The sequence below is a fragment of the Choloepus didactylus genome, chromosome 16 (assembly GCF_015220235.1).
Source record: "Choloepus didactylus isolate mChoDid1 chromosome 16, mChoDid1.pri, whole genome shotgun sequence".
NCBI lineage: Eukaryota > Metazoa > Chordata > Mammalia > Pilosa > Megalonychidae > Choloepus > Choloepus didactylus.
Genome location: NC_051322.1, coordinates 22,721,746 through 22,744,663, shown reverse-complemented (window position 1 = coordinate 22,744,663; position 22,918 = coordinate 22,721,746). Strand labels below are relative to the sequence as shown.

Here is a 22,918-nt window from a genome sequence, read left to right as displayed (position 1 = left end):
GACTGGATTTTAAATTCTCCAGTATAGAGTCAGACATGAAAATAAGCCTCAAATAATGGTAGGTACATGAAAAGCATCCAGTAAAAATATGCCTATAAGAGTTCAGTAGACAGTTAAACCTATGCATTTTTATTGGTTAAAAGTTCAATATTATAATGGAGAAACCTTGTAGACACACCACTTTAACCAAGAGATCAAATTTAACATCACCAATAATCTAAAAAACCAACTTCATGTGCCTTCTGACGTGATATGCTGAGAAGAATACAGCATCACTTCCTGCCAACTATGTGTCACCTGAATCCAATCATGAGGGAACAATGACAAATGCAAATTGAGGATATTCTACAAAATGACTGACCCGAACTTTTCAAAAATGTCAGTGTAAGATTAAAAAAGAAGGTTGAGAAATTGTTTCAGATTAAAGGAGACTAGGGTCATGATGAACTAATGGAATGCATGATGTTGGGTTGGAAACTGGATCAGAAAAATAAAAGGAAAGAAGGAAGGAAAAAAAGGAAGGAAAGAAAGAAAAGAAAAAGAAATAGCAAGCAAGCAAACAAACAAATTATTGGGACAATTTGTGAGAAATGAAAAAGGTCTGTAGATTAGATTGTATCACGATAATATTGCATCATGTTAAATTTTCTGATTTTGATCATTATATTGTGTGTGTATATATATATATACACATAAGTGAATGTTTCTTGTGCTTGAAGCATTTAGGGGTAAAAGGAGATTTGGTTTGTCATTTATTTTTGCAAATGGTTCAGAAAGCAATAACCTGAATATGTAATGAAAATGACAAAGCAAAGAGGCAAAATGTTAACCAATGGTGGATATGACAGAATATACAGGAGGTTTTCAAAACTCTTCTTGCAACTTTTCTATAAATTTGAAATTATTTCAAAAATGTGAAGTTAAAAAGAATCAATATTAGAGTGATCATTACCCTCCCTTGGGGGCTTGTGATAATGTGCCTGGACTGGAGGTATGATTTTGACTCATAAGCACAGCCTCACTTCCTCAGAATTCTCTCTTCCTGATATCAAGTGTATAACAGAGTTGCCCAAAGGGACTCCCAAAACCAAACCGCATATGTCATGGGTAGGACTTCAGGTTGTCCAGCTGTCGCTTTGTGTGTGTTGCGTCATCCACCTAGGGTCACCCGCTGGCACCCTTTATTTGTTCTTGCTGAAGAATGTCAACAGAATTTATAAGATTTAGATACACTGCTCTGTTACTTTAAGTAACAGACATTGTGCGGAATGAAGGAAAAAACACCACTTTCAATTTGCCTGCTGAAATCTTCCAGGATCCATGTAATTAATCCATTGCTTGCTTTATTCTGGTATCACTTGTTTAAAAAATGCAAAAGGCAGCATCTAAATGAGTGATTAATAGACAAATAGACATCCTCTGGGGGAGACCTACCAATGACGGACATTCGCTTCCGTTCACTATTGAAGTCTAAAAGAGCAAGAACATGGTAGGTCCTTTCAGTTCCCAACTCGCTGATGGTGATCGTGTTCTGAGTCCTGGCGAGGAAGACAAAGCCAAAGTTCCTGGCAGCGTTCACAAGAGCACCTTCATCGGGAGAGGCTGCTTGATAGTTGAGCTGACCTGACACACAGGGCAGGAGAGAGAACCAGAAAAATGAAAAACCAGAGTTCAACGCTGAGGTTCACCTGGGGGCAAGGCTGTACTTCAAAGCCCAAAACATCCATGTGATGGGTTGAACTGTGTGCCCCCAAAAGATGTGTTGAAGTCCTGTCCCCCAGTACTTCAGAGTATGATCTTATTTAGAAAAAGGGTCTCTGCAGATGAAACTAGTTAAGATGAGGTCATATGCAGTAGGATGGGTCTTAAATCCAAGATGATGGTGTCCTTATAAGAAAAGATACAGACACAAAGGGGAGAAGGCCATGTGAAGGTAAAGACCCACAGAGGGGAGAAGGTCATGTGAAGGCAGAGGTGAGATTGGAGTGATGCTCCCACAAACCAAGGACTGCTGGTAACAGCCAGAAGTTAGGAAGAAGAAAGGAAGGATTCTCCCATACAGATTTCAGAGGGAGCATGGTCCTGCCGACACCTTGGTTTCAGACTTCTAGTCTCCAGAACTATGAGAGAATAACTTTCTGTTGTTTTAAATCATTCTGTTTGTGCTACTTTGTTATGGCAGCCCTAGGAAATGAATGCAACCTGTAAGTAAACAAGTCAATGATGCTTAAGGATTATTTAAAAGTAAAGCTTTTTATATACTATACAGTTTTATTTCTAATTACAAATAGTAATATAAACCAGAAGTTAAAAACAGGAAGAAGAATAGGAAAGAAAAATTCCCAATCCAGAGGGCGAAAGGAAAACCACTACTGACATTTTGTCATAATTCCTTCCAATCTTTTCTTAAATGCCTATTTCTGATATAATTTCTATCGTGTTGGATATATATTTACATTCTGATTTTTTTTACTTAACATTATATTTTGAGCACATTTTATTTGAATGAATGTAAATACATCACCATCTGGATGTATCATAATTTACTTAACTATTTTCCTATTACAGGCCACTTTATTTCCAAAATTTTTTGCTATTAAAAATTATAATAAATACCTTGTGTGTAATTTTTTTTTTACTCTAATTCTAAGGATAAAAATACTGAGCTAGACAATATTGGTATTTTTTTTTAAACTTTATTTATTGAAAAATTAAAAAACAAAAAACCTCACAACATTTCAAACAACACAAAACAAAACAAAGGATTAAGAAAAACAAATAACCTAAAATAACTACATTGCTTCCAACATGTTCCTACCATGCCCCCCCCCAAAATTAATAAACCATAGTCATTCCTGAGCATTCAATACTGGTAAATTTTTTTTTCTGGTAATTTTTAAGTCTCTTAATATATATATTACTGATTTGTTTTCTGAAAGGCTTGTATCAGTTCATCTTCCCTCTAGAGGAGTGTGAGTGTTTGCTTCAAATAGGCATATTCTCATATAAAAAACATCTGTCAATGTGAACACTATGTTTAAAAGTCATATAATGAAAAACTGCCTTCTATTCACAACTATGCTTCAACAAACAATGTTACGCAAAAGAAGCCAGACATGAAAGAGCACATAATAAATGATCCCATTTATAGACCACAGAGCCAACAAAGCTAATTTGTGCTATTCAAAGCCAGAGAGGGGTAATGACAGAAGGGAGCTCTTAAGAGGTTTCCGGGGGATTAATAATGTTCTGATTTTTAAAATCTGGATGCTCATTACAAGGGTATGTTCAGTTTGTGAAAATTCACTGAGCTATATACTTATGATATGTATTTGTCTCTGAATACATATTATACTTCAATAAAAAGTTTAACAAAATCCTTTCCTATTCAAGATTTTCCATTTTTCCATTCTAGTTATTCTGTGGCAAAACAGAAAAATATTTCTATGGTCAGATGAATTCTTACAGAAAGGAGCATTCAGTTTTTTCACCACATTTGACCAGGATGCGGGGCATGGATGCCCAGAGAGCTTTGTGTACCATCCCCTTCTTGGACGTCCTGCACAGGACATGACACTCCAAGGTGAATGGCTATAGGGAGACCTAAAACTCCCTCCTTCCCTTCTTCCTTCATACCTGCTCAGATGGTTACTCTAAATAAGTGAGTATTAATAGCTTCCCAATTAGTAATTAAAGATGACACTTTATGCTCACTCCCTGTATTCATTCACTCACAAAGTCATACACCATCAGTTATGAATGCACCTGCTAAATCCAGCCATCCTATAAACATACACAAATGCCGGAGGGCAAAACGTTTAACCAGAGCTAAGGAAATAATAGCAAGAACACCACCCCTCTCTTTAGCAATTTTAGCTGGCACAATGATATATTGCATAATATCAATGGCAAACTTTTCTCTAACAATAAAAAGGATCACAAATGACAAAAGGTAATAAAGATCCTGAGAGTAAGACAATTAAAGGAAAAAGAAACTCTTTTCATTCCATTCTGGCAATGGAATTACAGAATCATAGAGTAATAGAGATGGAAGGAACTTCAGGGACCTAGTCAAACTCCAGCTTTATGTTTGCAGAAAGAAACCTGGACTAAAAACCATTCTCTGAAACTATTTCTGAAGAAATTTGTCATTTAATCCCACAATTCTTTTCTTATACAGACTGCTTTTTGGAACATGAAATTAATGTAAACAAAATCTTTCCGTTAGCTCTGGTTTCAAAATGATTCAGTTATCCCCATCCACAGACATCCCTTGTCTTGGCAAGCACAGGCTGAACTCCCAACTCATTCTTTGTTCCATACTCCTTAACTCCCTCTCTCCATTTTGCATCTTGAAGTCTGCTTTGAAGGCAGCATGAGATAGTGGTTAAACATTCAGATTCTGGAGCCAGAGATTATTTACTAGCTATGTTACCTCAGGCAAATCACTTCACCTCTCTCTACCTCATTTTTTACCCTCTGTAAAATGCAGACAATCATGTACATAAAGCTTTTAGAACAGTCTGGCATGATAAGCACAACAAAAGTGTTGACTATTATTATTGCTGGTTTCTTTCTATTGAAAATGCGTTGCTTAGGGGCACCATGGCTTTCCGATCACCACCTCCTCAGTTCTCAAGTGTCTCCACTTTGGGTTAATAGTGTGCTACTGGCTTCCGGGTTGCAGTACATCCTGGTCTACTTGGTTGACCAGCACTCCAACTCCTCCACTGGCTCTTCTCATTCCACTGTCTAACTCTGGGGAAGCCACAAGGTTCTAGTCCCGGACACCATTCTCCTTTCTACCCTAGCGATTCTAGAATGGGCAGGCAGCCCACCCAGCAGAATCCTGGAACAGGAAGAGGCTTTCTTCAGACTCCAGTTATCCCTTCCCCATTGTGGGGGTCAGGGGCACAGCACTCCCGCGATCTGGAAAATCTGCGTAAAACTTTTTGGCCCTCCCTTCATACCAGAGAAGAAGTCTCCAATCAATTTCTTCAGGGTTTCAGGGAACTCCCTACCTGCTTCTTGATCAGCAGACACTGCCTCTCCCGTTACTTTTACATTGCGTAGGCTAAAACGTTTAAAAATTTTTACAAACCAGTCTTTGCTGGCCTGAAAATCCATAGGGGTTCTCCACTTTCATTTTCCTTTAGGGATCATGTAAGAACTTGGCCTTTTCTCATACGATGCCACAGTCTGCTGGAATGTCTTTTTTATAACAATCCTGCATCCAAAAGAATGTTTGCATTTTCAACAGAAAAGAGAAGTGGATCTCGTGGCCTATGCAAATGTTTTGCAGTTGTTGGTGTAGCAGCAACAACAGCTTCGTGGACTTCCTTCTGTTTTTTCTTGCCATGCCATACATTTGACTCATTAATTCCGTAGTGGTGGCCAACCGCAGCAGCCATTTTGCGGCTTCTGCAAAACTCCCCCAAAGTTCCCATTTAATTTCTAATGCCGACCCGTGATTTATTGAAATTGTGATGGGGAAAGTTGCAATGTGGAAGGGATAACTGTACATACATCCCCATTCCCATCTTCATGTCCAGACAACCTCCCAGAGAATGAGAATTTTGGGGATATCAGGAAATATTACAGAAAACAGTCAATACTTATAAGGTGCTCGCTATGTACCAGGCTCAGCTCCCTGTGCTTTACGCATACCATCTTCCCTAATCCTCACAGCAGCCCTATAAAGAAGGAACTCTATTATCCCCAGGCTACACATGAGGAAAAGGCACAGAGAGGCTGAGTAACTTGTTCAAGGTCACACAGCTAGTTACTACTATAGCAACAGGGCTGGGATTCAAATGCAGGCTCTCTGGCTCCGGCGTAGTGATGGGAGAGAGGAAAGTGTGAACAATGTGGAACTGGAATAAATACTGAGAACCTCTATTCTCTCTGTGATCACATTTACTCCCACTTCTAGGCAGATATCTATAAATCTGCGTTTTGTACCTTGATGTTTCTTGTAGGTTTTAGATTCACATTCCCAACCTCTGCCAGACATTCTGCTGTCAACTCAAAGGCAGTGTGCTCAAAACACAAATCCCCACCTCTCTTTCTCTCGTTATCCTGATCTCTTCGTTTCCTCTGTCTGATAACAGCACCACCAACCTTCCAGGCCCCAGCCACAAAACAACTCATCACCTTTCAGATTTCACTGTTCCTTTGATAACCTCACCCTCTTCAAATCATTGGCCAGATGTTTCGCACATCCATGACTTTCTAACCCTTCCCAAAGAAGGGTTCAGGCCCTCCACTTCTGCAATGACCACCAGTGTCTCCCTGCTCCAGGCTGTCACACACAACAGTGCTGCTCTGTGATCGTGGCACGTCTCTACTTAAAGACTTCCAGGCTAAGAAAGGCCTCCAAGACTTTCGCCCCCTGATCTCGTATGGCCTCTGTGGGAGCCAAGAGTCTGAGATGGCTCCCACAATACCCACCCCCTGGTGGCCAATTCCGCTGGACACTAACCTAGGTGTGGCTGTGGAGAGATTTTGCAGGTATCATCAAGATCCCAAATCAGTTGACCTTAAGACAGGGAGATTATCTGGGTGTGCCTGGCCTATTTAGGTGAGCCCTCAAAAGGAACAGTGCTCTTCCTAGTGAGAGTGATATGAAGCGTGAGAGGGTTGTGTTTTGGTTTCCTTCTGCTGCTTAAGCAAATACCATGCAATGGGTCAGCAATGGGAATTTATTAGTTCACAGTTTTGAAGCTAAGAGAAAGTCCAAATCAAGGCATCATCAAGGTGATGCTTTCTCCCTAAAATCTGTGGCATTCTGGGACTGGCTGCCAGCAATCCTTGATCCTTAGCTTGTCACATTGCAAATTACTCGGCAGCCTCTTCTGGTCTCTCTCTTCTCTTCCAAGTTCTGTGGAGTTCAGCTTCTAGCTGCAATCTCTGTGGCTTCCTCTCTGTCTGTCTGGATTTCATTCTGCTTACAAAGGGCTCCAGTCATAGGATTAAGACCCCTCCTAACTGAGGCAGGCCACATCTTAACAGAAGAAACCTCATCAAAGGGCTTACCCATTACAATGGGAATGGGTTCACATCCAGAGGAGTGGATAAAGTTTAAGAACATGTTTTTGTTTTTTGTTTTTTTTTTTTTTGAGGTTCATACAGCTCCAAACCACATAGGTGAGAGGCCAGGGAGCGACTCCATTGCTGGCTTTGAGGATGGAGGCAGGGAGGGGTCCACTTGGCAAGGAATGTGGATGGCCTCTAAGATCTAAGACCAGCCTTCAGATGATAGCCACAAAGGAAACGGGGACCTCAGTCCTACAACCACAGGGAACTGAAGCTACCTCAACCACATGAGCTTGGAAAAGAACACCGAGCTCTAGATGAGAATGCAGCCGCATCTAGTGAGATACCAGTAGAGAACTCAGCCATGCCATGTCCAGACTTTGAATCTAGTAAATGGGGGTTCTTTTAAGCCACTGAGTTGTGGTAAATCATTGCAGAGCAAAAGAAAACTAATGCAGCTTCTCCAACCTGGGCCCCATTGTACCCCACATGTACTCAATACTCAGACCACACAAACTGTCTGTTGAACTAGTCAGATGTTCATGGCAATATATATAAAAGGGCTTCCTCCTCTCATTGATATTATGCATAATAAAAGACTAACCTCCATTCTTTTTATAAAAGAAAGAAAAGAGAGCAAAAGATCAAAGGGGCATGGTAGAGTAGAAGGCGGACTGGACTAGACATGAGTTTTAACTTGCTGAGTGACCTCAGGCAGGTCACTTGTCCTTTCTGGGTCTCAGTTTCCTTATCTATAAAATCTGGTCTCCAAGGTCTTTCCAAGAAACCCTTTCAATGTACTATTTGCCTCAAAGCAAAAACCAACTTCTCTTTTGACTTCCTACACCTAGACATCCAAGTTGTTTCCATCCTAAGTGGCTAGAGCAATTTGCCCATCATATACTGCGTGAAGATAGGGTCCCCAGGAACCTGTTAAGCTGATAGTGGCACAAAGAGCTGCAGAAGGTTAGGCTGGAAGGTCCTCTGAACATTCAGCCTTCTTCCTGTACCACTGGAGAAGCTGGTGCTCAGAGAGGGGAAGGTGCTTACCCAAATCATGCATTACAGCAAGAATCAAAACTGGGACAGCCCACCTCTAGCTAATAGTCCAGAGCTCTTCTCATAATACCACACTGGGGTAAAAATAAAACAGAGTCCATATATTAATGTACATTCATCTAAGTTGGCCAGTTAGCTCTCAAAATAACAATACCATGCACAAAAAAGGGAGAATAATTTTACTGACGAGTCAGAATCTAAGAGAACCTCGTTCCTTAAAAATACCATACTTTATCCTTATTGTTCAAGTAAAATTTGCTTGGCTAATCAAACAGACTTTGACATCTGCTTTGGTGATTCATGATCTGGTATCATCCCTCTCCATCCTTTCCCACTTTGCCTGTGAATAGCCTGACCCATGTATTCACCCCAATCTGAACTCTGCTGTTATCTTGCTTTATTGCACTATTAGATTCATCCTTGGAGAATGGGTTTCTTCAAAAATATCACATGCAACCTTTACACATGAGTTTTTATACATATTTCTTCTCTGAAGATTTCATCCCTGCTACATATGAACCAGCAGGGTAGGAAAACAAGAGAGGGACCTCTGTATGCTGGATTGGGTGAAGCAAAAAGTGGAGCATGAGCAGCCTGCACTCAAATACAGGCAAGCCTAGGTCACCCCTTTCGCCCTTTCTGTGGTGTACATCTACATCTATATAATTTAGCATTCTTTCTGTAAGTGATAAAATGACTAGCTTTCACTGATACTGAACAAACTTGCTGTAACAAACCAACACAAACAGTATTTAAGAATTCTGCAAAGACAGCCTGGCTTTTCCCTATGCAAATGAATAGTAATTATGTTCCTTCAAATGAAAATGTAACCTTGAGGGGGCCTAGGTTTGGCTGATAACATTTCAAACCCCAAACATATCAGAATCTAGAAAATAAAAGTATATCTCTCTGAGATTATCTTGTACAAAAGATTGTGCAAGTTAAAGTCCACTTAGGATCTAGATAAGGTTTGGTTTTTCACTCTCAATAAATGTTAAATAATAATATGGTGGAAAGATTTTGACTCTTCTATTGTAATTCAAGAGTCAACCATTTCTTCTAATGCTACGATTCCATTTGCAAAGTGATAAACAAATCTGGAGTTATAACTATGCATAAGACGTAAATTCTTAGGGGGAAGAGCTTGTTTCTTATTTTGTTATGTCATATACCATCTAGTGGCGATGCTCAAAAATATTGCTGGAGAGAATGTGAGACAGACATGTCATGTGTACCACTTCATATGATTTTGAGCCCTAAGTCTGAGTTACCTGTAAACTAAAAATCAGGTCTCCAGTGTCAGAGGTGCCAGAGAAACACTCACCATCAGTTCTTTCCACCATGACTGTGTGACAAACTGCAAGCAAGAAGAAGAACTGTCGTACTTCAGACTCTTTCCCTGACTGGATTTGCTCAATAAGATAATGGTCGTAAAATGCAAACTTTCCATCAGCGAACGTATTCCAGCTAAAATCAACTTGCTGAAAGAAAAGAAGAAGGAAAAGAAAATGTGATCAAGAACAATTCTGGCTTTGCTGAAAGTTGCTTTGAATTTGTTTATATGACATATAAACTTTCCGTGGAAGCCAAGTTTTTAATGACGTAAAAATCACTTCAGGGTTTTTGCAATTTCTTGGCTAAAAGAGGCTCACAGCTGTCTTAAAATGGCGCCCCACCCAGTTCCTGCAGTTGGAACGCTCACCTCTATTTTGCTGTGGGCGTGTTGGGAAGCATCCCGGTGGTCTCCTGAGAAACAAACAGGACAAAACAAATTGAGTCTCCACCAGCTGTTCCAGAGGCCCCCACCTCACCTTGCTTTGGTTATGTGTTGGTGGTGGTGATGTGGGTCTGTCTCACAGATGCTTTTGTACAGCCCTCGAACTAAGAATATTTATATATTTTTCAAGAAAACAAAACAAAACAAAAGAATATCTGACAGAGACCATCTATGGCCTGCAGAGATAAAATATTTACTATTTGGTTCTTTACAGAAAAAAAGCTTGCCGATCCCAGGTCTGGATGCTCAAACCCTGGGGGCCGGGTCCTTCTACGCTGCCGTCTCCTCCGGGCCGGAATCACCTGCTTGGAAAAGCTTCACCTCCCCAGGAAGTGACTGCCAGTGCACATGCGCGTAAACCACTTCCTCACACTGTCCCGCCTTCTCCACTGATTAAAATAGGGTGCGCACCTGCTCCCCACCGCCATATCGCCTACAGATGATGCTCGTGATGTGAACAATGCTTTCTCAGGATACAGTTTTCTACAAGTGGAAAACACACACGCGTGCCTATTTCTCATGGCTGACCCCTCCCACGCCGTGATGCTGTCTTAGTCCTCGGCCAAGGAACGACCCCCACAGGCGACCCGGGCACTGACAACCAGGTACTGCCAGCTCCAAGAAGGCAGCTCTGGGGTGGGTAGCGCCCCGCACGCAGAAAGCAGTCCCCAAGTTCCCTGGGACTGAGCAATGGCCTAGGCTCACCATATATTTGCCCGTTGATGCAGCATTTTTTGAAGGTCATGATATTCTGTGTCAGTGTTCCCGTCTTATCTGAGAAAATGTAATGAATCTGCCCCAGCTGCTCATTCAGCGTGGTGGTCCTAGCCTTTGCCGGCGTGTCCTTCTCAGGGTAGTACATCTGCAGGTCCCAGTTGATGAAGTAACTCTGTCCAAGACGAATCACTTCCACGCTGGAAAGACAAAAGATGGCTTTCTATAGCACTCACAGATACAGGTAGCAGGTAGTGGATTTCATTCTCACTTGTGCTTGCAGGAATGAGCTGCTTATCTAGAGCAACAAGCAACGCTGCACCCAGTCTCCAGGGTGCTCCTGACCGAGCATGTCTTCTTCAGCTTTGGGGTCAGGCTGATTCTACTCTAGTTTTCCCTCAAGGTGCCTCCCTGATGAGTTGAGGGGCCCCCCAGATGCGGTGCCCATGTCAAGTCCCTGCAGCCTGGTGGAAGGAAGACACGGGAGCACTCCTGACCAGAGCTGCATAAGGTGGCCAACCTGACTCATTTCCTTCTTTCCCATCACCTCCGGGGAAAGTGGAAGGGCCTGTGTGCACCTCTCATGTAGGGCACAGGAGATGAGGGTCCTCTATGTCAGACCATCGTGGGCCCTCAAGTAGAAGTAAGGGCTCTGGGCAAATAGCACCCAAATCATGGTTCTACACAGTAAAATAGAATATCATCTTTTCTAAATTCTCAGTAGGTTAGAGAAGGTCAGAAATAAGACATTCTAGGATAATAACCTCAATTTTAAAGGTTTAAAGGGATTAAATATGGTAGTTACAAGGAAGTCATTTATGTATCCAGCAACTGTCAAGTGGGCAAAGAAAGTCTTTATGACCAGCTGAACAGATGGAAAAAGTCAGCCCTCCCTCCTCCCCCCTCGCCCCTCTCTCTTTCCCCTCCCTCCCATTAGTATTTCCCAAGCACCAGCTATGTACCAGACACCGTTCAACGTGCTGGGGACCCAGCACTAAACAAAACAGGAAAATCCCTGCTCTTGAGGAGGTGACCTTCTAGTAGGGAGGAGACAAATAAATAAAGCAGTAAATATATCTAGAGTAGGTGATGGAAATTCTCTGAAGAAAAGCAAAGCAGGACAAGAAGGAGGGGAGGGGACGAGACTTGCAAGGAGGGGAAGTGATATCTAAGGTAGGGTGGGTCAGGAAAGGCCACCCTGATAGAGCGATATTTGAGCAGAGCCCAGAAGGAAAAGAAAGTGTGGCCAAGCCAATATCAAGAGAAGAATGCTCCAGGCAGAGAGAGAAGCAGACACAAAGGCCCTGCGGCAGGCACTGGCACTACCGAGGAGTATCGAGGAGACTGGAGTGGCTAGAGCTCAGGGAGGTGGGCAGAGCTGAGGGAGGTTCGGCCAGAGGGGCTGGGGAAGGATGGAGCACAAGATCACACTTGGCCTGGTGGGCTGCAGTGTGGCCTGGACGAGTTTTTTTCTGAATGAGATGGAAAGCTACTACAGTGTGGTGGACAAAGCAGTGACACTATCTGGAGTGACCTGATCTGCTTTATGTTTTAAAGGACCCATGTTAGTCATGTGACATAATTTCTTTTAACCGAAACCTATATATACATTTTATTTTATAACATATATTTATAGTTTTAGACAAAATAATCTGTAGCAATGGTTCCCTTAACAAAAGTAATGCTTGTCTTAGTTATTTTGAAAATAGCTGCAAACAGCTGCCCCAGAGCTTTAATTCATGTCAAGAGAATAATAATTATTTGTAATAAAAGTAAAAATAAAACAAATGCACATGTAATAAAATTAAAATCAAATAAATACTTCTAATTAAAGGCTTGCATGTTGTCCCCTCAGCCTCTAGACTAGTATTTACTGAAACTAAGAACAGACTCCAGCTGCTGAGTGTAATCCAAAGGCATAATCCTTCCCCAAAGGTCTAAAATCCAATAGACCAGTGACAGGGAACTTTAATGTTAAAGAAACAGGAAAAAAGAAAGACCACTGAACAAGCAATTACTGTTCGTCATAGACTTGACCCTGACTTTGTTGCTGTGGGTGGTATTGAGATAAGAAGCAGGACACTTTGATAAGCTGAAGGGGGACAGGGAGAGCTTCATCCCCAGGATGAGGTCCTGGCCAGGAAGCCCAGGGAGTTTCACAAGCAATGGGTGTGGCAGGAGGTAACAAAGAAAGACACAGACACAGTTTAGGAAGGCTCCTGGAGAGGAAAAGAGCTAAGCTTTTCCATGATGTTGTAACTCTTCACCTTCTCCCAGGCCCTTTTTTTTTTTTCAAATCGTATTCTCGGGCCCTTTTTTGAAGCATGAGCTTTGGAGCCCACTCAAGAAAGAATCTGACCAACCCAATGACTATGGGAGCAGCATGGATCGCTGACCTTCGGTAGCCTTATCAGTAAAGGGGATGAGATATCGGAGCTGTGCCTGGTACGGAGTCAACACTCAATTCCCCTTACAGCGCTCTCATCCTGAAATGAAAGTTATTTTCTTCCTTGTTCCTTATGACCTTTGAGACGATTGTTGCTAGCAACAAAGGTTCTGAACTGGGAAAATGTACTACCTTCTTCCCCTAAAGCAAAAGCCAAAGAAGGGACATGTCTACCTGACATAGAGGGAGATGGGCACCATGGTGTTAAGAACAATGATGTAGCCCCAGAAGATGAGGAATCCACGGTAGGAGGGTGTGGCATCTTCTCCATCATAGAGGTACCAAGAATAATTGCCAACTTGTGCTTCCCAGTAAGCATGGCCAATGGCAAGGCCGGCAGAAAGCAGGATGAGAACAACAAAGATCTAGAAGGCATAAAACGTTAAAATGTGATCCCAAAGATAGGTTTCCAACTCCATGCATTTCATAGATGCTCATTAACCTGGCTCAATATTTTATAGGTTTATGATAATTTAACAATATGTAAAAACTGTACCCTAAAAAGTAATACAGTACCACGAGAATATCTTGAAAGCTATTTGATTTCTATGATTGATTGATTTATCCAATATATCACATATAAGGTGAAGTTATACTCCCAGAATTATCTTTCAAAAGAGAAGGTGGTATCTTATATTCAAATCCTCATTTATAAAGACTCTTTTATTATAGAGAATTCTCTCAATTACTTTTACTTTGAACGAAAGCATATTGTTTGGGGGAAGATACCTTACTATGAAACAACTTCAAACAAAGCTGATTTGGGATGCTTATAGGAGATGCTTGATAGAAATGATTTTTTTAAAAAAGGAAGGCAAGGAAATTTCATCCAGATTCGGGTAATTATTCCTGAAGGTATAATGTCACAACTGGTGGATGTCATTGTAAACAACAGACTTAAGAAGCAGTATAGTACAGATTAAGCTGTGCAAATCATGACTATATATTTATGGGATGAATAAAAAAGTCAACTGTCCTAGTGGTATTCGGATATTTGTGGGTGAAAATAAATTTTTCAGGGACAGATTTAAATTTCTGGACACAGATTCTTAATGTCCGATATCTTAAAACCCCTTGGCACAGGAGAGATGATGTGGCCTCTATGATGACTCAAAGTGTGTTCTAGTAAAAATTAAGACAATGACACCAAAGATATATGGGAAAAGTTCAAATAAAATTTTTCTAAAATGTGAGAGCGGGGAATGATAATTGTTTCTTAAATTAATATATTACTTTTCTAGATTCTAAATAGGCATATGAAGTATTCTAAGTAGACATCTGAATTTTTCTTCAGGTCCCTAGAAGTTTATAAATTCAAGTTGGAATAAACACTTAAAAAACACCACAATTCTCATTTCTGTGCAGAAAGTGTGAACATGGCAGTTGTGAGTCTGCTAGCCTTAGAAGACTGACATCTGGGTACTTAGATTTCAGGAGGGTTCCCACCACGCCTTGATGAGTATGGCTCATTGTATCTAAGCTGTGCAAACAATATGGTTTATTCTGATCATCTACACTCTTTCTGGGAGCTGGGATTTTGGCACATTCCAGGCAGAGGGTACCTACATGACCACCCCCCAATAAAAACCCTGGGCACTCCTCTCTCTCTAGCTAAGCCAACATGGCAGATGAACTCACTGCCCTCCCCCTTACACGGGACCTGACTCCCAGGGCTGTAAATCTCCCTGGCAATGCAGGACATGATCCCGAGGATGAATCTGGACCCAACATCGTGGGATTGAGAACATCTTCTTGACAAAAAGGGGGATGCGAACTGAAGCAAAATAAAGTTTCAGTGGCTGAGAGATTCCAAATGGAGTCGAGAAGTCACTCTGGTGGGCATTCTTACGTACTATATAGATAACCGTTTTTAGGTTTTAATGTATTGGAATAGATAAAGGTAAATACCTGAAACTATCAGACTACAACTCAGAACCCTCGACTCTTGAAGACAATTGAATAACTATGTAGCTTACAAGGGGTGACAGTGTGATTGTGAAAAACTTGTGGATCACACGCCCTTTATCCAGTGTGTGGATGGACAAGTAGAAAAATGGGAACAAAAACTAAGTGAAAAATAGGGTGGGATGAGGGGATGACTTGGGTGTTCTTTTTTACTTTTATTTTTTATTCTTATTTTTATTCTTTCTGGTGTAATGAAAATGTTCAAAAATTAGATTGGGGTGATGAATGCACAACTATATGATGGTACCATGAATATTTGATTGTACACCATGGATGATTGTATGGTATGTGAATATATCTCAGTAAAACTGAATTTAAAACAAACAAACAAATAAAAAAAACCTGGGTACTGAGCTACTAAGGAGCTTCCCTGGTCGACAGTATTTCCCTTGTGTAGCCCCAAATCATTGCTGAAGTACATCTTGTGCAACTCCAGTGAGAGAGAACTCTCGGAAGCTTGAGTCTGGTTTCTTCCCGACTTCACCCCAATGTGCCCTTGTTGATTTTGTGTTATGTTCTTTCACTGTAATGAATCATGGCTGTGAGCACGACTGTATGCTCTGTCCTGTGAGTCCTGCACAGGAAGCACTGGTGGGAGTGGTCTTGGGGACTCATGACACACCTTATATTTAGGCTTGCCTTATATTTGGACTTGTAAGGTATACGTTTTTGGTTTTGTTTTTAAGTCTGCTTTTAAGAGAATTACCCCTGTGGGAAATAACAGCAGTAAAATCAGCCAATCATTGACATCAGGAGCCAGCCCACTAACATCTCTAGGGTTTCCTGCTTTTCCAACTGGTCACCCTGGTCACCAAAATACCCAATGACTCAGAGCACCCTACAATTGCAATTTCCCTTTCCAAGGGATGCTTCTCTTAGAGGTGTGGCATTTCTGAGAAAATTGAGGGAATCCTGACCCCCACCCCACAGGAGCTTTGTGCTCCCAAGCATTTTTCTATTTGGCCTGAAAAGAAGATACTTCTTTGCATTAAAAAATCATGCAACATAATAAGAACAAAAGCTGCAGTCTAGCCTCTCATCTACCAAAACGGAAGATAAATACCGTGTACACCATGTAGTTCATCAAGTAATCAATTTTAGTTCTTTTAAATCTGGTTTTCCCACTATTCTTCATTATTTTAGTGTCAGCACCTAAAAATGGAAAATTCAATATGATCAACAACTGGAGAAATCAATTCACAAGCAGGTCAATAAAAGTATTTTTCCTTTGGTTTCAGAGGAGAGAGGACAGAAAAGCAATCACCTTTCAATCGTTAAAGCTCATTTTGGGTCAATTTCCCAAGGAACCTGAACGTACCTGCAAAAATGACCAATCCATGGCAGATATCAGTGTTCCTAATTACACAGCCGCGTAACAAAATTTTATCAGCATCCAGGGGAAAACTTGAGTTTCTCCAAAATAGTGTTCCTGTAAACTTATCTAGTCGGTTATTGGGTTCTTCACATTCGATAAAACCTTTTAAAAAAGATATGATCCACATAATTAATCACACTTGAAAGATTTTCAGGGTTTGATCAATAGGGACTGAATCAAGCAACAAAAATTTAAAACAAACGAAAATGTGTTTTGTACAAACCATCAAACGTTGCCAATGTGTTCTCTTTTTGGAGATACTGGTCTGTTATTTCAAGTGCCATTTTGAACTTTAAATTGGTTTCTCTAAAGGGAGAGGGAAAATAAAATAATTACATGAAAACATTTTGGAGATAGAAAGGGAATATAAAGAAAATCACACAAAGGAACATTAGGCATACCTAGAAGTAAAAGCTAAAGAATTATAGCTTTTCCTATTTCCAAGCTCTCTGTTTATCTTAGCACTTTGGGTTTGGATGAGGTGGTCCCTGAACCAGAGAAAAACTCCTGAGCTGAGAAAAGTGGGTCCCCTTTTGCTATTCATTATCGTGAGCCAATCCATCTGAGACAAGGCACCCACAGGCCTCCCTACCTCTTTCTCATTGACTTAACTCCTTACTACCAGCCTACACTATCCAACATCCATTAAAAACTCCACTTTTAATATCTACTCAAACTGAGAATTTTTTATAAAAACACTGGTTATAGGAATTCTGTTTAGACTCTGTCAACTTATTATTTTCCACAGTGAATACCTAGATCACATGATTTTGGCAGACAATTTTGTCCGGGAGAGGAGGGGGTGGCCACAGGGCCAGGTAGGCAGGGCCAGGCTGGGGACGTGTGTCCCACAGCTCAGGGCTGCCTGCCCCAGACGAAGTCCTTTCAAAGGCTTTGCACACACTGACTCCTGAATTCACAGACACCAAGCTGACCGGGCTTCTGAACTGTCCCACTCGGTTCTGCAGTGCATGTTAGGATTTTATCTCTGTAAAGCTTCAGAAAGCTTCTATCTCATGGGAAGAGTAGCCATTTTACATTTCAGGTAGGACAATCGACAGACCAATTCAGAGAGCAAAGAAGGCCCTAGCTGTTACTGAAATAATGTCCACTCTCACAATTAAGAGGAGGTGGTGCACACCCAGGGGGTGAGGGAAGGGGCTTGATGTTAGAGCCGCAAATATAGACGCTGCCCTGGAGAGGCAGCCAGGAGCTTCCCAGCCCTGCCGCCTGCTGCCTGATTCCACCTGCCCGTGCCTTGGTTTCCTCATCTGTAAAGCAGAGGGAATAAGAATGCTCACCTCAGAGGGTTGTTGAGACAAACAAGTTAAGATGCAGGAAGAGCCTGTGACCTATAAGCACTCAACAGAATGCTTGAAAACTGGTCAAACCCAGAACTTTTATTCTCTTCTAAGTGGTGGTACAATAACCAAAACCACTAAAAGGGAATTCAAAATTGCCTATTGAAGAAGATTTTAAAAATCTGTTCTCTTCCCTGAAACAGATGATAATATTAGCAGTCATTTATATTTGTCCAGACACTGCTCAGCAGTTTCTAAAGGGCTCAGGCGTGCATTCTCAAATTTGATCCTTTTCCCTTCCCTGAGAGGTGGAGAAAGGCAGGTATCGAGAGCTCCACATTACAGATGGAAACAAAAAAAGGGACGGGTTTACCAGGGACACCATCAGACGGTCAGCGAGTGGCAGAGGCAAGGCCAGGACCCAGGGCTTCTTGCACAGATTGCACAGATTACATCGCAAACAGGACCATGCCTTTAAAGGTCCCCGCTTTTAAACAGGCCCCTCCAGGCCATGCTTACCCATCTAGCTCAGCTGTTTCAACATAACACAGACTGTTCGGCTCAGAGCTGGACAGCAGCAGAATGTCAGCCTGCTCAAAACAAAACAGACCAATAAGACAGACCCCCCCAGGCCAGACCAAGCCCCAGGCCAGATGGGAGAACAGGGGATGAGAGAAGGAGAGCTGTTCACTTACTGGAATAAAATCATTTTTTTTCAGACGAATGACATCTCCAACTTGAATATTTTTCCACTTGGTAATTTTGAACCTAAGTATTAAAAATAATAATAGCTTATTGTTTCTTTTTTTTCTTTTTTTTTACAGAAAAATCATGTATAAAATACAGAGTTCCCACATATCACCCTATTATTAACACCTTGCATTAGCGTGGTACATTTGTTACAATTGATTAAAGAACATTTTTAAAATTGTACTATATTTTACTATAGTACAATTAAACTGTACTATTATTTATTTTAACTATAGTCTGTTAATATAGTTCACTGTTTGTGTTATACAGTCCTATGTGGGTTTGTTTGTGTGTGTGTGTGCTTTTGTTTTATTCTAACAACATATACACTGGCTGTGATCATTTGAGGCTGTGCGTACCCCAGAAAAACATGTTCTTAAATCGAACCCATTCCTGTGGTGTGAACCCTTTGCAAGTAGGACCTTGTGATGAGGTCACTTCGGGTAAGGTGTGGCCCAACTCAACCAGGATGGGTCTTAATCCTATTACTGGAGTCCTTTATACAGTGGAATGAAATTCAGAGAGAGAAAGCCACAGAAGAAGCAGCCAGAAGCTGAAATCAACGGAACTTGGAAAAGAAGGGAGAGGCCAGAAGACGGTTGTGCCATGTGCCTTGCCACGTGACAAACTAAGGACCAGGGATCGTCGACTGCCAGCCCCAGAACACCACAGTCTGGGGAGAAAGCATCGCCTTGATGATGCCTGATTTGACTTTCTTTTAGCCCCCAAACCATGAGCACATAAATCCCCATGGTTTAACCCTACCCATTTCATGGTATTTGCTTGAGCAGCCTAGAAACTAAAACATTGGCAAAGGATTTGGAATTCTTCATCTGGAAGCCAAAGATTCTGGAAAACATGGAAACCACAGGGAAAACGTTTACTAAAAATTCAGCCATGTAATGATGTAACCACATTAAGCAGTCACGAGGATCGCACTATCTTCTGGAGGATGAAATGATGGGATGACTTGGATGTTCACCAGAATACCAGCACTTTGTGAAAATGGGGCTTTCCCGTTTATGAAGCTTACGTAACCATCTTTGTATTAACTGGGTAAGTAAGGTGGGCTACTGGTCATTTTCTACTTGCCCCTCCCCAGAGCCACTCTCCACTTTCCTCCGCCTGCTGTAGCTCTCTGAGAGGCTCGCTCCGGGGCTGCATCTTGGGCTCCCCTCACCAGCTGAGTCGGAGCACTGGCAGGAGGATGGAAGGGTGGGAGGAGAAGGAGGTTGCCATGTCCTTCCACTCCTTCCCCTCTTGGGCTGTGTTTCTGGCTGTGCCTTGCACCCATCCATGAGCCGAATTCCTGCCAGCCTTTCCTCCATGACTCAGGATATTCTTTCTTCCATTCCCCCCAACCCCCTCTCTTAGGGCTGCCGGTTGTAACAGCTTCTGTCTTTTGCTAGCTTCTGATTGCATCAGCTTCCCATGTGGGTGTCCTTAACCAGCCCACACCTCTGTACATTGTACCTTCTTTAAAGTCTCTTCATTTCAACAGTTCGAGTTTGATTCTGTCTCCTGCCAAGATCCTGTGTAACAGACGTGAGTGGGGCAATGCCATCTCATTTTTCCCCTTGTCAGTGTCCTAGAGCTTTGAAGTTACAGAACTGTTCGTGAATACTCTGCTTATTTAATCAAAGAGATTTGAAGCACCTTCCTGGCCTTCCCATCCCGTGGTTCTTTCCACTCTCCATCAGTGGAATGGATTAATCAGAGGCTACTAAAAGATGTGGCAGGGATACATGCCATCCCCTTTGATTCTGCTCATGCCCCTCACTCCCTCTCCTGTTCTCTTCCCTCCCAGTTATCCTTCACTTGCTCAGTGCTGGTCCTAGGACAGAAACACATATGGCCCCCATGAGTTCCTTTAGAGCCAGCCTCCCCTCCAAGTTCACCCTCATCACAACAAATTATCTGAATAAGGACCTTGTCAGAGCCTATGGCTTCTTCCTCATGACATTTGGGCAATGTTTACTCTACACCTCTGGTCCTTCAAGAAAGGTTGACCAGCTCTCTGATCCTCTGCATTTAAGGAAAGCCTGGCTTCCACTGGACATGTTTGGCTACGTCCTGGACAGCAAATGCTGGAGTCTGATGTGCTGATAGTTTTTAATATTCTGCCCTGCAAAGCCTGCTCATCACAGATGCAGCAGATCCTGGCAGTGTTCTTGTTGAAATATCCATCAGGGAAAGACACTTACAGAGCACAGGGTGCTTGTACACCATCAGGCAAGAAGAGAGTGTTTTAAGGGTAGAATTCTTTTGCTTTTATACATGCTTCCTCCTGATAACTATTATATCAACTTTCCTGGAGTTTGGAAATATGGGGAACTTTTATCCTTTCTTTTTTTCCCCCCCTACTGTTTAAATTATCTTTTTAATGAGTACTATCACTTCTATAGTAAGTCTAATAAAGATGTTGATAAAATGTAAACTAAATAAAATGATTACAATCTTCAGTATTAAATTCCATGGAATTACCTATTTAAATTTCTAAAAAATCAACTTTTAAACAGTTTTAAAATATAGTACTTAGTTTAAAAAATTTTTATGTATGGAAAAGATACACCTAACAGACATTATGAACATACCACAGTGAATAAACTTAAAATCTGTTGGAGACAGGAATCCAATTACTATGTGTTTCCTCCCATTCATTTATGGATAAAAGAGACCTGGAGATTTGAAGTAAATTTAAAAGATATGCTTATGCTGCAGTTTTCCCAATTTTACTAGAATTTAGAACAAGACTTTTAACCCCGGGTTTTAACTTGGCTTATATTTCAATACATGAAATTATAGTTATTTTACATTTCAACACCTGAAATGGTAAATTAGACATTTGCAAGTGGGTCTCAAATTATAAATGAACCAATTAGCACCTTCTTTTCTCAGTTCTTTTGGAGCTTTTGTGCAATGCTGCGATGTATAGGTCTCCCTCACCAGGCTCCTTCCGCTGGCCCCCCCAGGTGCCCAAGTCCCCACACAGGCTGTGCCCCACCATCGGGGATGCTGGGCCACAGCCCTGCCAGAGATGTGCCCCCACCCCTGGTTCAAGGCGTCTCGGGGCTACTTCTAGCACATTTCAGCCACTCTGAGAGCTAACCCCCTCTGGGGGCAGCTACGGCTCTCTCCACCATTCACAACACTGCTTCTAAGTGACTTGAAAGGTAACTTTTGGAACAGAATCCATTGGTTTGTGAGGGAAAAAAAGCTGTTAAAACACATTTATGGACTGGCACAGTCTTATTCAAAATAAACATAGCTAAATATGGCCGTAAATCAGGTTATCCTCCCCAGTGTTGAAGCAGAGAAAGTCTTTGCATTGTGCTTTAGTTGCCATTTTTAACAGCAGAAATTGCAGTTCTGCCTTGAGGCTTTTGCTCAAAAAATAATTCATCACTGATGGCTGAACTTGTACTTGGGTCACAGTTCACTATGTGAATTTAACAAATGTTTATTGAGCACTTTGTGAATGCTGGACCCTCTGGTGGACACACAAAAATATACTATCAGGACGGTATCTTCTAGAAACTTATGGTCCAGGAGAGAAGATGAGTGACCTACACAAATAATTCTAATACAATTCTGATTATAATAAGAAAGACAAAAAGAAAATGCTCTGAAAGACAGAAAAGGAGAAATCACTTAGGTCAGAAAATGGGGGAAGGCATGCTGGAGCAGCTCATGGGAGGCTAAAGGGGTTGTATGAACATGGCGTGCCAGGCCACCGCCCTTAGACAGATTTCCACATTCCATCCTTGCAACTGAGCTGCATGTTAAAGAAGGCCCAGTACCTGCCATCCTTGATGACTTCACATGTCCTGTTGTTTACTTCATTATCCATCCTATGGCGAGCCTTTAAAAGGGAGATGGGGAAGTATTACTTGAATAATCTCAAAAAGTAAGGTAGAAATGCCAAACTAAAATAAGCTCAAAACCTTGAGGAGAAAGTTTGCATTATAAAAACCTTACCACGTCATCTACCAGGTCTTTGATCGCAGTGATGCCCAGCACCAAAAGCAAAGGAAACAGGGTGGTGTACCAAGCCAAGGTAGTGATTTCAGGAATTGCCTTAAAAAGACAAAAGACAAACATATGTCTACATGCAGGCACTTCTAACTTACAGGTAGGTCACTGATTGCTAATTCTAAATCCAATCTCCATCATGACGCAAGTCTACATCCTCAGGACAGGTAGGGAAAGGGGTCTGAGTATCCAGCCAACCTCCCGCAGGTAGCTCTCTTTAGCTTCTGGACATCTGGAAACTTTCTCATTGTGACCTTCCTTGGACACCAGTGAGGCTTTGTAACATGATTCTTAAGGGAACTGCTCTAAATTTTTTTTGTGTGAAAATCATAATTACATGGCGGGTAGGGGTGGGGGAAATAGTCCTTTAACTTTTAGGGATGTATGGTGTAGGCTCCACACTGCTGGTTGTTCAGCCAGTGGTCTCTGAGGTCCCATGGTGGAGGCAAAGATGGCGGCTGGCG

At 41.7% G+C, this 22,918-nt stretch overlaps 1 protein-coding gene across 1 annotated transcript in view; it reads right to left on the bottom strand.

The window, feature by feature from the left end:
- The window catches only part of ATP8B1 (ATPase phospholipid transporting 8B1), a 133,650-nt gene that overhangs the window by 20,732 nt on the left and 90,000 nt on the right, over positions 1-22,918 (bottom strand). The window contains exons 5-16 of the mRNA XM_037806022.1: positions 22,401-22,499; positions 22,223-22,284; positions 18,368-18,440; positions 18,192-18,262; positions 16,595-16,677; positions 16,315-16,473; positions 16,060-16,148; positions 13,206-13,396; positions 10,577-10,785; positions 9,797-9,840; positions 9,419-9,575; positions 1,435-1,623 (exon numbers count right to left, since the gene is read on the bottom strand). Coding sequence (XP_037661950.1) covers positions 1,435-1,623; positions 9,419-9,575; positions 9,797-9,840; positions 10,577-10,785; positions 13,206-13,396; positions 16,060-16,148; positions 16,315-16,473; positions 16,595-16,677; positions 18,192-18,262; positions 18,368-18,440; positions 22,223-22,284; positions 22,401-22,499 — 1,426 coding nt within the window. The remainder of the gene's footprint in view (positions 1-1,434; positions 1,624-9,418; positions 9,576-9,796; positions 9,841-10,576; positions 10,786-13,205; positions 13,397-16,059; positions 16,149-16,314; positions 16,474-16,594; positions 16,678-18,191; positions 18,263-18,367; positions 18,441-22,222; positions 22,285-22,400; positions 22,500-22,918) is intronic.